Source organism: Aphis gossypii, chromosome 3 (genome assembly GCF_020184175.1).
Source record: "Aphis gossypii isolate Hap1 chromosome 3, ASM2018417v2, whole genome shotgun sequence".
Taxonomy (NCBI): domain Eukaryota; kingdom Metazoa; phylum Arthropoda; class Insecta; order Hemiptera; family Aphididae; genus Aphis; species Aphis gossypii.
The window spans coordinates 8,178,131-8,194,349 of NC_065532.1; the positions used below are offsets into that span (position 1 = coordinate 8,178,131).

At 27.3% G+C, this 16,219-nt stretch overlaps 1 protein-coding gene across 2 annotated transcripts in view; it reads right to left on the reverse strand.

Annotated features, from left to right (window-relative positions):
* Positions 1 to 16,219, reverse strand: part of LOC114118917 (protein pangolin, isoforms A/H/I/S) — a 55,047-nt gene that overhangs the window by 23,040 nt on the left and 15,788 nt on the right. For both annotated transcript variants that reach the window (XM_050203318.1, XM_050203319.1), the window contains one exon: positions 4,501 to 4,539. In XM_050203318.1, the coding sequence (XP_050059275.1) occupies positions 4,501 to 4,539 (39 nt within the window). The remainder of the gene's footprint in view (positions 1 to 4,500; positions 4,540 to 16,219) is intronic.

Below are 16,219 nucleotides of genomic sequence, written 5' to 3' on the forward strand. Positions count from 1 at the left end.
ATAGTAATTTAACAATGTGTTATTTTTTTCAGTATTCTAATAAATTATATATGATATAGGTACTACTTAATACATATATGTTATTTAATCTACACAAAATACAGTTAAGTTCGAGTACCTATATAGATACTTTAATTTTAAAATATAAATTTAATTATTACTTAATATTTATACACTGTTTTTATACTCACTACTATAATATTTATTTTGATGATTTATTATTTTAGTTATATAGTTTAATTGAGATAAATAATAATCGTCTGAGTGGCTTTTTAAAATCGTTAATTTACGGAAAATAGGATTCTATGGGTAAATTTCCTTGTTTATTTTACAATCGCTTTTCCATTTTACTAATGCACAGAGGGTGAATGGCTGAATAATAATAAAGTATAAATCCCCAACGATTTCTTTTCATCTTCAAACACAAAAGGAAAACTTATAGTATTAATACTAACTGGGTATAAAAAAAATATATGAAAAATGGTAGCTGTGTAAAATATACACGGTTGCTCGTACATGGTACTTATATATTATTGCGTCATTATGACCAAAATTTCTATATAATGTTTCTATATATTCTTTAATGAATAAATAATAACATTATGCTATTTAAAATATTAATTTCAATTCTAGTTTATAGTATCAGTTAACAGTTAATTTTAATCCAGTTATTTCAAAATTAATTTTTACATAAATTAGTTTACTATTTTATTCGAACTACACAACTCGTACAAATATAATATAGCCTACATGCACATATATTTTCGATAGTAATTTAGTGCCATAGGAAGAGCTCATCCTTCTTGATCACTGGGACTGTCATCAGGGGGATGTAATGGGATAGGGTTGATTGGTTACAAGACAAGTGGACCGAATATGATGACTATCCCTCCCCTGGGCATTTGTATGTTAATGACGTGCATATAGTTAGGACTGGGAGACTGACGAGTGCAATTTTCATCCCTTTGATGTCTCCCTTAATCCTGTTACTCGCCTCTACAGCCCAGTTTCTTCGTCTCAGGCATTTCCCAATGTTTCCGAACTACATCGAAATAAAAAATATACACCATCATATATAAAAAGGGGAAAATCTATCGAAAAGGGCTACGAAAAAAAAGTCAAGTGCGGGTTGTACACGATCGTGTAGTGCAAACATATAGAAGGGAATGACCACTGTAAGTGGTTTACAAGCCCAGCAGGCCGTGAAATATGGATTATGATCGGCCGCATGGGGGTATTGAAAAAGGGTTGGTTAATAGATTTATTATGATTGTACCAATTGGTTTGTAATTTGACCGAGGTGGGTTAACTTGTACATGTGGAATTACATGCAAGTATAAATTATCGTTTGACTTACAGTAAAAAAAAAGTCCAGGATTAAACTGGTACTTAAATAAACGTTTATTTTGTTTTAAACTTATATGGGTATTGTAGGTAGATAACAAATTAAGTTATTTTGAAAAATTAAAAAATCTATATTACACATTTATATGTGTGTGTTTAATGTACAAATTAAACATAGACTATACATATAAATGTTTGAATAAATTATAATAATAAATATTATTGATATATTTCATTATCATAAAAATAAGATAAATAGGATAATAAACTATAAATACGAAATTTATAGAATTGTACATTAAATATTAACTTTAATAAAACAATAAACAAGTTATTTGTCTAAATAATTTTTTTGAATATTATATTATTTTTTTCCAATTATTTTGAATTATCAACACATAGGAACAATTAATGTTTTTCATTATAACCTGCGAAAATATTCTATTAGAGTTAAAAACTCGAGTCTATGACACTACATTATACTACATTGACAGTTAAGGTTCAGTTAATTTTTCACATATAAAACTATAAATGCTAAAGATAAATCTGAAGCTTCGTATATATCCATCGTGTTTCTACCCTAATCGCAAATTCATATTTGCTTTTCATATTTATTTTATTCTCTTCCCTCGATTCTCATTCACCTTATTATCTCGTCTGTAACTAATTCGGGACCGGTGGTAGTAATCGAAACTATACGGTGTACATGGAATATAGTACCAATATTTGCTCATCGGCTACCCTTTATTGTCATTGGTACTTCATCGTATACATGTTAAAAAAAAAATCATTAGATTAAACTAGAATGTCCTCTCGGAGTATTAATAGATTTTAATCTGATGGGGACCGATTGTTTGGTTTAAATAGCGCGTGGTGTCCGAGGGAGGTATGTAGGGAGGACTGAAACATACATAAAGGGTTGACAACGGCAATTTGTCCTTTATACCACCCCCTTTCTGCCCATAGCTTTTGAACAAAGGTCTCTTTGAAATTTAAGGTACGTGACATTTGCAACTGGACTTCATCATGTTCTCATATGCAGGTTATAGTCGGTTATAGTTAATTAAAAAAGAAAAAAATACATATATTTTAAACAAAGCTATACCTAAATTGTTTTCATTATAAATAAAAATAAAATTGATTTAAAATCAACGGTGCGCAGTATATAGAATGTCTATAAGTACAATATAATGAAGTTATTTTAAGATTATTTTATCTGCAACAAATGAATATAATGAAATCAAAAGTTTTAGCTATAAAATTTTAAATTAATATTTTGAAATAATTATTATAATTAATAAGTATTTAAAATCAATGCATTTGGAATTTTGGATACCTACCTTTTGGATAATTACCTGTTATATAAATTAATAAAATAACAAAATGGATTTAACACTCAACTTCTTAAGACCTACATACAATTATTTTAAGAAAGAACTTTTAACCTAAGAAATACATAATTTGAACAATTTATTACATTTAATTAATAAATATTTAGAAAAAAATAAATTAATTATTATAATAAATTTAATAGTCTATTTTTAATAACCTTTACCAATAATGAAAATAAATGTATTATTTAAAACTTTAAAAGTGTCCAATTATGTTACACGTAAATGTATAAAGTATTTTATCTAACTCATCAAATGAACTTTAAACGCTTATAAAAAAAATTGGAACTATGTATTTATGATATTTTTGAACTTATATATAAAAAAGTTACGAGGAAAGAACCTTGTATTAAACTGTCAATCTTTAGTTATTAAAATTTAAAATTTTATGAATTCCAGTTAAAAGAGTGGGAATGTATTTTGAAAATTATATCATGTCAAAGAAATGATAATGTAAATATTTTAAGTCTCTGTGAAGTTATTTCTTAATAAAGAACAACAAAAAAAACAATATCGATTAATTCGAAAACTATGTGTTGCATCATAAAGATTCCTATTATGTCAATCTTTATTTATTTCTTTAATATTTATCAATTATAATAATTCCTATTTTTGATCTCCAATCAAAGTACTGTCGACACAACATTTTCTAATTCCTTAATTTTGAAGTTTGAAAGAAATCCTCTGCTTCAAAACGTGATGACAGACACACACACACAAAACACATTTTAATAAAAATAATACATCACTCGCTCCACTCAGAATATATTTGGGTTAGGCATAGGTTATATATAACTTGTTAAAAACTTGTAGATCAACAATAATGCATTTTTATATATAATATCATATTTAAATTATGAATATAGCAATGATATTGTATTACTTATAGAATACATTTCATACTTCTGAGTTTAACATAAATTGAACGATATTTGAAGCTAGTATTCATTGGTCCCTCACATTTTGTTGATTCTTTTTTTTCTTATTTATTTTTATTTAAACAAAAAAAGAGACCGAGGAATGGCATTGGAATTTTATCAAGAGGCTGGTCGCAAGGGAATTGAAGCGAAAATTTGATTTGCACCCTTGGAAACACCGAGACCTTTTCTGCAAAAAGTACGTGGGGGCCTTTGATCTCGTGGCGAAATTGCGTCAACACCACACCACGTATCTTCCCCCCACCCCTACCCATCATCCACCTTTAACTTCCATCATTCCTTTGTTTTATACCCAGAAATTACCTTAAAATAACGCCCTTTTTGTTTGCTTTTGTCACACTATAGCTTATCATTCTTGAACTTTACTATATAATCTGCACCATATGAAAAAACTTTAATAAAAAATATTTAACACAGTTACAATAGGTGAAAAATATTTTATAAAATATATTTTCACATATTATCTATTAAATAGACACATTTCGATTACAAATACATGTAAATAAATATTAAGGCATCTATTGATCCTAAAGTGTCATTACGACCATCGTAGCAAACGCTATATAGCAGTATGATGATTAGGTTTTGGGATTTTCAAAGGATTGGGCGCGTGCGCAAAAATGGAAAACCCCTTTTTCCCTCCTGCGTTCTGTGCTTACACCATCGATTTCAAGATGGGCGACGTCGAGCCGCTCCCCTTACCCCACCAACCAAGTCCTCTTCTGATTGCTCAAGGGATACAGGAGAAAATAAACACAGAGATTAAAATAGTTTGCACGAGAAAATATCCGTTTTTAAATAAGCAATATAAAAAAATGTGGACTTACGGTTAAAGGATCCCTTTGAGATTCGAGATAGGAACTCATCTGAAAAAAAAATATTGTTATTATTATCATATTAAATAACTATGAATAGAGGAAATTAAGAGGATATTTCACATACATTGAAAAACAATTTTTTCTATACAATAACTATGTGCATTATACCTATGTTATTCGTAATAAAATGAAATTGTTTAAATTATTTCCAACTATTCGTGTATTTCAGATAATTCTCAATGTATACGCTGAACCAAAGTTCAAATTTAAGTGAAAAATATTATTTAATAATTATTTAAAGTATAAAAACAATTTCAATTTAAAGGGATAGTAGTAAACTTAACATGCGATTTAAATAAGCGCGCGCATCTTTTGTTCACAAAAATATATGTAAAATATCAAAATATCCTCTTTGGAATAAAATAATAAAAATGCATAGCATTTATATCCATAGAGAAACACGGATGATTTTATCAGTCAATAATAAATATAAGATATAATAAAATGATATTCATGTATGTCCATTAACATTAATTTTTTGTATGATAATATATTCAATTATTAATATTATTATTTATTTTATTTAAACGTCGTATAAAAATATTAAACATCAACAAATAACAAACTTTACTTACATTGCTGATGCTATTAATTTTTTTTTTAAATGGATATAAGTAATCATTCCACAACTAAAAAAAATAAAAGAAAAAACGAAAAAACGAAAAATATAATTAACACAGGTAAATTAATATTTTTATATACTTAATAATAATATATTTAATATATGTAAAGTATAATATTATAATAAATATATAAACTATACATATTTGATAAAATAACTGTACGAAGGTAATATCCGTAAGATACATTTAAGAAATATGTTTATTTTTAACAAAAAAATATATACATTTTGTTGATTTAATCATGGACTACGACATAAGTATCTACTTTTAAAAATTTATATCAACTATATTTTTATGCTACAAAATTATATAATATTGTATAAATTGTATTGTTTTTTTTTATATTACAACTATATAGCCACAATTTAAAAATGTTTATATTAAACGTACTGTTTATTGATTTAAATCAAGTATAACACAGTATTTTTTAATAATTAATACATTTTTAGAAGATCCGCCAAAAATGCCAAAAAGGAAAAAAACAAATATTAAATTATCAATGTCAAATTTCCAAAGTACATCAGCTTCAAGCACAACAGAAGTCAACCATCATCTGGATAAGCTTATATTTAATAAAGTTGATGTAGGTACATAGTTTATAGTGTTTATACTCTAGTATATACTAACTAATAACTACAGTCTACTACACCAAATAATCAATTTAAAACTAGAATCGATATTTTTTTAAAGGTAAAAGATGAAACAAAAGCAAATTCTATTATTAAAGACCCTAAGTCTCAAACAAATACTGATGACAGTGACAATTCATCAGAAGAGAAAGGAAATTCCAGAAAAGACCGAAAACCTTTGCCATTAATATTTGATAAATGTCATCCAAATTGCACGGATAATGACACGTCATCAGAAGCATCGGAAGACAACAAAGAAACTGCAGGTTCTAGTAAATGCGTATATTTAGGCGAAAGAGAAACATTAAGATCGTTTTGGGACAAATGTCTCTATCAATGTTTCAAATCTAAAAGATGTGTAGCTGGAGAAAAACCTAAACGTAAATATCGAAAAAAAATAAAAACTCAGATATCATCATCAAAAAAAAGGAAACAACTTGGTCTCCCATTATCATGTATCGATACAAGTGGTACCGGAGTGACAAGTGATGGTTAGTTTTATGAATATAATAGCTAATAGACGTTAACACATCTTTGTTATTTGAAATTTAAAAATTTTATTTTTACAATCACTTACGTATAAAGGAATTTTTTAAAAATAACATGTAATATTTCGTGAAATAATGCCCCAGTTACATAAAAACAAAGATAAATTTAAAAATGTCAATATCCTTAAATTATTATTATTATTATTTAATTATTATTACCTACAACCTTCTAAACAGTTAACACATATTATATTTTTGTACTTTGTCTTGCTTATGCCAATATAGATTATCTAAGCCGTTACGAAATGCTATTGTACGTGGATCCGTTAGCTGATTCTATGACCCCTTGGCAGAAAAACGATTTCGAGAAGGCTTTTCGTATGGTAAAGCCTACTGATATATTTTCATTAACTGAAGATACAAATGGTGAATCTACAGATTACACCAACTCTGACACAGACTAAGAAGTGTATGACTGTATTTATTTCGTATACTGATAATACATACGTTTTTTTTTTTTTAAATAAAAATCGTATTTTTCGATTTTTGCGCTTTACTAATTTATGATTGTTTGTAATTTATGTGATTGAGTTTGAATAAAAATAAATTATCGTCAACAAAATATTATAATATAGCTTAATTATTTTTATAAAAATGAGGAAACTATAATGAAATATGTTTACAATATAATTAGTATAAAATTAAAATAAAACTATTTCAAAACTATCAAATTTATCAATTTTTGTCTAGTGTAATGAAGTATAAACAAATTATTGTATCTGACGAGGACACATTTATTCGCATAGGTCAACGGAAACGATGATGCGAAAATAACTATAAGTTTTTTATAATATTAATATTTTCAAAAGTTGTATAACTGGCTAGTTTGTCGATTTGGAATGTTTTCAAAATCTAAATTTATACTTTTATAAAGTCTGGTGCAACGACCACATGTTCATACAACGGAAAAGGATGCTGTTTTTTTATAGTCGAGAGTAAAAACCCTTGTGTAGATTTGAGGTATAAGGATAATAATTTATATTAATACTGTACAAAAAAATCTTAGAATATTTAAAAATGATACATATAATATGTAAACTTATATCAGTAAAATGTATTAAATAATTAATATTAGTAAAAATAATTTTCATTAAGATGGAATTATCCTATTTCTTTGTTTTATAAAAAACCAACGTTTAGTTGGATTTCAAAAAATAACAAGATATAAATGTATTTGTTTTTTACAAATACCTATATATGCAAAAAAAAACAATAAACAAATTAAATTTTTATACAACTAAACGTTGATATCAATAATAATATTTGATTTAATTTTACTTTTGTTGTTAAAATAAAAATTATAATTAATCACAATAAATAATAATATGTAGGTATGTATTATGATCTAATTTATATCTGTTTGTTTTTATTAGTTTAAAAAGTGTTTATACGTCAGAGACAACAAATTATATACCAATTTTATATTGTAATCCCCAATCCCTTATATATTGTTTTGACACTTGACACAGTATGACGGAGTATGAACACAATGATACTGTCTGATACAGTATTTTCCCCTATTTTACAAAGCACATAATATTATGAATATCGTTTTGTATGTTACAAATTGAAACATATACCCTCGCGTCGTGTCACACACATAATGGTTTAGAACTGGTACGAAATACGAAATGTTATATGAAAATAAACGCAAGGTGAATACGAAAGTATAATGACCGTTTTAATTAATTGACTAATCAATCGACGAACATGTACAAATAAGAATTTAAGATACATCGTTACGTCAATGTATACTTACATTATACAATACTATACAAATTATACGTGAACGTACAGACTATACGTTTGTATTATACCAAAGAAACACACGGAAAAAGTAAGGAACTAAGTACAATATATTATATTGTCTGCTATTTTATTTATTTATTATTTATCATTTTTTTTTTGCTTTTTTAAAGACGTGAGAATATTTCACGGTTAATAAAAACGGACACAATACCGTCCAATATTGTATACACGGTACCGGTTTTAAAAAGGACGGAGTAAAAAAAAAAATCAAAATAGTATAATAATAATATTTTCGTGCATAAAAATATACACACGCATCGCATCCAATTTCGAGTGAGCGACGCCTACGGTCTGTTTTCTGTAGTATATAGAACCGTTCGTGGTGAAGTACCCTGTTTAGCATGCCACTTACCATGTGTGACGTATAGAGGCGGCGGTTACACCGCAGCTGCTATATGTGCGCGCGCGGGTTGCAGTGCAAACGGAATATTTTATGTGGAGAAAACGCCCGACGGGGAAGCGAATAAATAATGCAAACCCCCTCTCAGAGTGTTTTTTCTCGCTAAACGTCTAAACATAGAGCACACGCGCGAAACATCAACTTCTATACATATTATATATTTATATCAATCAAAAACCATGATATATGCGACTATCGCGGTGTTGTGTGTTTTTTAATGACTCTATAAATCTGCAAGAATGTTCTTAAAAAAAAAATTCAGAATCGTAACAGGTACATTCGTATGGGTGTATTTTTTGTGCGTTTTACAATTGATACTTGTCAAAATTGCTTAATTCGACGACACTGCGTGACTTATATAAAGATATCTATACATACATATGATAATAAACAGTAGAAAAATTCTTATTGCCACACCTTGAGTATTCTACCCATAGACATTAGACATGTAATAAATAAACTTAAACCATGTATCTTTCCACTGCCTCATCACTAAGAAAACAATCCATCGCAATGAGACAGATAGTAATATAATACCAAACTACTGAATACCATGTCATAAAAATACATGACAATCAATATTTTCATGGTACCTTAAGTTACACCAGACAAGCCACCCATATGCGAGTGTCGAGAATGAATAAAACACGTAGAAAAGATTTATCAATACATAAACTTTAGAGTCATTTATTTGACTAATTCAACTTAAAAAACGAAACACTGAAAAATTGCATTACGTTTTTAAATATTAACATAAAACTAGGCGTGGAATCGAAGAGGACCGACAAGAGTCTACTTCTAAAATGTTCTTACAAAAAAAATACCATTCTTATATGTTTTTTAAGTTATTATTTTTGAAATTAATGTTGTCCATTAGAAAATTATTTTTAACAAATTTGAATTTTAACTAATAATTTTTAAGTTAATCGTTTTCGATAATTTTAAAATATCTAATAGCTAAATGTATAAACAACACTTAAGATTTCACACAAATTTTCGCAGATGGTATATTTTATTGCTTTTAAACAGTACTAAGTTTTTTTCTGCTTAAAAAGACGTTAAACCCGAAAATATTATCTTCATCCTACAAAAACATACAACATATCACATTTGCGTTCAGCAAAACATATTTTAAGATGTCAGCTTATACATAGGTGTAACTTGGCGGGAGCGAATGGGGGCAACTGCCCCTACCAGCTTAAACATAATATTATAATTAACTGCAGACTGTTCTGACTGTTCTGAGGCGCATAGCACACTAGTACCTAATAATATTATGTTAATTTGCTAAAAAAATAATTTTTGCCCCCACGTGAAAAGAATCCAAGTTATGCCTATGAGCTTATATTTGCGCGAATTTACGAACTATCAAATTCAAAGATAAAACAATTATTTAAGCATATCAATAAAAACCTATAAGATGCCTTGATAAAATTCTTACCTATAAGTTTGGCTATAGGTCAAAACTCATTGATATTCGCTATAATATAAAAGATAATAAACTAACAGCTTGTTTATTTCTAAAACCAAAGTATTAAATATTTTTATTTGTACATTATTACATTTAATACAGTTTGATACTTCCACAAAATGTTTTTGTTTTTAACTTACAATTAATACATACTTAGTAAACATTATCACTTATAAAGTATAAACTAATAAAAATTCCTTCGATTAAAATTAATTGATTCAATGCTCCCCCCCTAAACTGCTCAATATATTTCTGGACCTACACCTGTATAAAACACTATACTTATTACTTACCTACATTAATAATAAATATATTTGGCTTTCATAAGCATTAAAAATAACTTTAACCACCAAAGGCTTACAAATGTTTAACAACTTATTGGTCATTAATACATACGCTTTAAAATTACTTACAAATTAAATTATAGTTTATGAATTGTTAAATTTCTGAAATTTCTGAGAAGAATCCATAATTCAACTTGAAAATAATGATACCAATTAATGTACATATCTAATAATGTGGACATATACGTAATAAAATAAACAAGCTAAACTCGATTGCATGCGAGAAGATAATATACATTCATTGTACATAATTTTTATATCAAAAAAAAAAAGTTGTAAGGACGATGAAGGTTTGCGTGACCGACCACTTAACCTACTAAAAAAAATATCCCCATACATTTTTAAAGACAATTATACCTCAGTTAAAGTGACACGAATGGTGGTCGATATAATTTTATGCTTAAAGTAGTTCAGAAATTCAGATTTTTCAATTTAGTTTAATTTAAGGGAAGGAGACGAAAAAGAAACAAACAATATCCTAATAATTTTTTTCCAAACTGGTTTCTCTATTATTTTTTTTCTTTTATAGTTTTTTTTTTTTTTGTGTAACTGCTACTGGGTGCGTTCTATGTATTTTATTTTACTTTTTTTATTCACATTTTTAACGACCGGTCCGCTTACCAGGCATTATAAACGCCGGGTTGTTTATGGTCGTGTTTATACTGGTTTCTTTCTATTTTTCTTCGCTTATTTTGACTGCGGACCCAACGGAATTTAAATGGAGCTTAAACAGAGCTTGAAAAAACATGTCTCGTTAATGGTGGGCGTCATGAGTCACACTGATTTTAAGATGATTTCTCGATAGTATGAGGATTTTTTTTATATAACATCATCGGTATATTTTGTGGTTATTCTAAAATGGTATGCAAGAGTAAGTAAAAAATTAAATAAATACAAAATTAATTGTATAAATAATGCACCTAGAAAAAAATTACTGTGGTGATAAAATATTATTAACATAATATGTTAAAATTAAATTTCAGGTGTATCAGATCCGTATCTATTTATGATGATATTAAGATATTCAGTTAACAACTAATGCATATGTCACAAGAATAGATTAAAAATATAGTATATAGTTTTAATATAAAATTATCATTTTAATTCGTTAAGAATAAAAATATTTCAGTGTAGCTGAAGAATATCATGACAAATGTAATTATTTTTATTGATTTATCATCAACTACACAGATTTAAAAGTGAGAATAATTTGTAAAATATTGAAAACATACACATAAAACATTAGGTACTTATCTGTTTTAAAAAATAAACGATTTAATTATCCCATATGCGGAATCTATACTCGTCACTCGTCAGCAAGTGTTTATCACTTGGCATAAGCGAAATATGAGTATGAATATATTCAAGTGATATGACCGTCAAAAATAATTTGTACTATGATCAGCGTAAAAAATATTACTTATTACTTATTTATCTTTTGTAACTAACTATAATACGCAAGGTATAATAATATCACCATTTAGATACAATATATATATGAAAAATATTTTAAAAGAAAAAAAATGCATTCTAACAAATAATCAATATTGTATATTGTAATATATGCATACCAGCATACTACATAGGTAATAGGTATAGTACCTATATATAGTTCAATACTAAATATTATCTATGTTTAAAATAAATAATATATTATATTTAAAAAAATAAAATAAATTTCACATTATTAATATTATTTTATCGTTACGAATATATACAAACTATAAGCTGTACCTAAAAATAAAATAAAATTACTGCCATGCTATCAATTTCGATTTTACGTTAAAATTTTAAACAGTATATTCATAATAATATCATACTATATAAATATTTTTCGTATTTGAATAAAAATATACATAAGTTACGTTCACGTGGGAAATGTAGAGAATATCAAAATAGCCTTGAAGGATATAAAAGGACCATAAAGCAAATACTAAAATCCCATCAGAAAGAGGTCGGACATACCCTTAAATAGAAAAACAACCCTGAGGATATATTGACCGAACCAACCACTCCAAAACACACAATAAACGTACACAGTGTAAACCGAAATACAAACATATATATATAATCAGAAAATAACATGTTGGAATACTTATTATGTATTACATATGTAATATTTTATAGCATGATTATTTTTATTATTAGAATATTGGATTTACTTTTTAAAATTCTAAAAAATAATTCTTAGTCAAGACGTATTCTGTAATATAATTTTAATATAGGTTTATTTATTTAAGCAAAACATCATATAGTATCATAATATTTAAAATAAAATTTTAAATGTTAAATTTGGGGATTTTCAAATTTTGATATTATTAATTAAAATGTATTTTATTTTATCATTATTTCTGCATAAATATGGAAAATATAATAGGCTCGAAATAATCGCAAAGTTTTTATTTTAATATTTTTGATGATACTTCAAATCACTAAATTGATACAATTCATTCACATAAATATATTTATATGTATAATATGTACGTATGTCGTATATTAAGTTTTTTTCTCTGCTACTATAGTCATAAATTATAATATAATAGACAACGTTATTGATACAATGCATTCCTTGTTTTTGTGTGAATACTTAATAAGTATAGTATAACGTATATGGTATATGGGGACAATGTTAGGCCGATGGAACCCTAATAGTAGGTACAATAGGTACATAATAAATTTATATACCGTTGCATGACGTTTAAAGTAATATTTTTAAAAGAAGAATTATATTTTAAAATACAACATCTATACACGCAATAACACGGGAAATGAATAATACCATGTCATGGACACTGGATATGCTGTCACCTAGCACTAAGTTAAATAAACTCTTGAAACGAGGTATCTATAATAATATACATTACCCACATATCTAAGAACAGACAATACATGATAATTTATAGTACAAATCAATTTGTTTGAATTATTAAAAAATTTATCTAATTTGTCACTTCTTTATGAATGATTGCAACTATTATCTACAAAAATAAATTTTAAACACGTTAAAAAAGGAAAAATAAATTAAAATGGAAAGTTATAGTGCAACAAGTAAAATTGTGGCATACACGAAATAATAATAACTAAAAATTTCTTATGTTTCATTCAAATTATTGTCAGGCAATTTTATCGGAAATAATTGTTGCTGTGGCGTCGATTGTGATATATGACGGACATGGATGGCCAACTAACGACCCGATAATATACGTGAGTAAAATTTCTAATTGGTATGTCAATACGTGATTGCTGATCAAAAGCACTTAAAATGCATGCCCTCTAATCGTTAAAAAAAATTGTAGACACGATCTGAAGGATAGAATATAGTCATAAAATAGTGAAATTTTGTAAACATTAAATGTATGTCACTAGTGCATTACAAATCATAGATAATATGTTATGATCATAATTCATAACAAACGGAATTGATCTATTTGTAAACATAATCCCATCTCCCGTAATAATAATATAATTTAAGTATAATATATTGAAATATAAAACCGGATTCCCACCCTCTGTAATCCGAGACCATTGCAGGTGCTTATCAATTATCAATATTATGACACAGCCGCTGATAAGTGAGAAACCAAAAATTAGAAAGGAAATTCGATGTCGATTGTCGATTTACGAAATGAACAAAAACGATAAAAGGAACACAAATTAAAAATGATGTGCAAAATAGCATTAGCAAGACAGTATGAGAACCATTGAAAATGCACTATACCCATACATTACGTGTGTATATAATGTATATGCGGTATAAAATATAATAGCTAGACAGGACAAGGGGATGCTTTAATCCAGAAACAGCCCCGACGGCCAATGGACGACAGGAAAGCAGTATCCTGTTTAAAAGAACAGACTCCGAGGAGGGGGGCGAGAATGATGGGAAATGAAAAACAACAATACTATGTGGAATTCTTTGAGCCAATAAAGAAGAGTTTCCATTCTATTTTTCTGTGAATAATAATTAAAACTGCCTAAAGCAAATCCTATGGCTTTTGTTCTGCATCCGAGTACTGCCCTAGAAAAATTGGTAATAAGACACTTTTCTCTTTTTTACACCCCTTTTTGCGTGCTGTTTTTACAACGAGATTCGAATTGTTCTCCATATATTTAAAAAAAAATTGTATTTGTTCCCGTTTATCAATATATTATCGTTTTGCACGCAATAAACGAAGCTCTTTGTCGTCATACAACGACAGGAAGCAATGTGCAGCGTTAGCTTATCATTTTTATTCTATATGGTGTAAAAACAATGTCTTTATTTGGAAATGATCTATACCTACATCGAGTTTAGATTAAGAAATATTACAATATAAAGATACACAAATTCACTACTATATAAAAATTAATATTATAGTTGTAGCATATTTTGATTTATCTTTAAACATAATTATAAATGATAAATAAAACTTAATATATTTAATTTAAAAAAATAAAATTAATATAACATATTTCCTTATTTACAAAACCATATTTGTGTTTATATTGTTGACGTTTTCGTTTTATTTTTATCGTTTTATTGGATCACCCATGACCCACCTCAACTACTATAATAGCACATTACAGATGGCATTCACCGACACACATTTTATTCAATCTAAACCCTAAGAACACCTGTCTCTATTTGCCTTCTAAATGTGCACTCCCTAAATTATATATTATATATATTAGAAGTGTAAACGAAAACAATGATTTATAATTTTTTTACATTTAAAAATATATGTTTTTATTGCCAATATTCAGTACACACATCTGCACACCCTATAAACAATTTTAAATATTTTAAATTTTCGATTAATTTATAAACATTATTATTATCACTAATTGCGCCAAATGTATAACAAAAATATAAAATATACAGATATTAAACTAAGAAAAACTTAAATAAATAATTTTCCATACAGTATATTGTTATAATAAATTGATGTAGTTACCCCAAAAAAATTCTTATATGAACACCCCACGAAGAATCCTACGCATGTCTTTGTTACGGTAAACGTTTAATATAGCAAAAAGATTTCACGAAAATGTCGACATTCTGCAAGTAAACTCAACGTTAAAACCAAGAATGTTGGTAAACACTTGCTTGGAATATTTTATGTATTGTTTTAAGTTGTACAGCCACACTTTCAAGTTTCAACATCATAATAAAAATGGAAAAATACATTTTTATATTATTTGCTTATTCGACGTAAATGCAAGTATCTACTCGTAGATAAATAAGCAACATTTTTATAGGACTAAATTAAATATTTAGTGTATTTTATAATAATTGTTTAGTACGGCATTTATAGGTTATAATTTAATATGGGGTGTTGACATCTGTACAGAAAAATTATACGTTTTATTTTGAAAAAAGGATATCATATAAAGGGGTGTGCAAGGCATATGGTGAAGGTCAACGTCATAAACATCTCCGAAATGACTAAACAACATTTTAAACGGCCGCCGCGAATTTTATATTTATAATAGTGTTTGAATAACATTGACAGCTGTGACGAAACTGGTTATAGGTCCAGACCAATCTTCAACAAGTATAATAATAATTATAAGAAGGCATATATATAGGCGGTGTACGGCCGCCGGGCGTGTAGTATAGTTTTCGCATGATGTCGATGGCCATTCAATAGGTTGGTTTTATTATTATTATTATTTTTTTTTTTTTTTTGCTGTCGAAAAACTACTTGGGAAGCAACGTTATTTTCGCACTGTGGTTAAAAAATATCAGTGGTCTCTCATTCATCGTATGCACAAGAAAAATTGTACGCATTTTTTATACGCTTCGAGCGCCATATAATCAGCGTTTCAAAGCAAACACATTACTTGAATATTGTATGGATAATA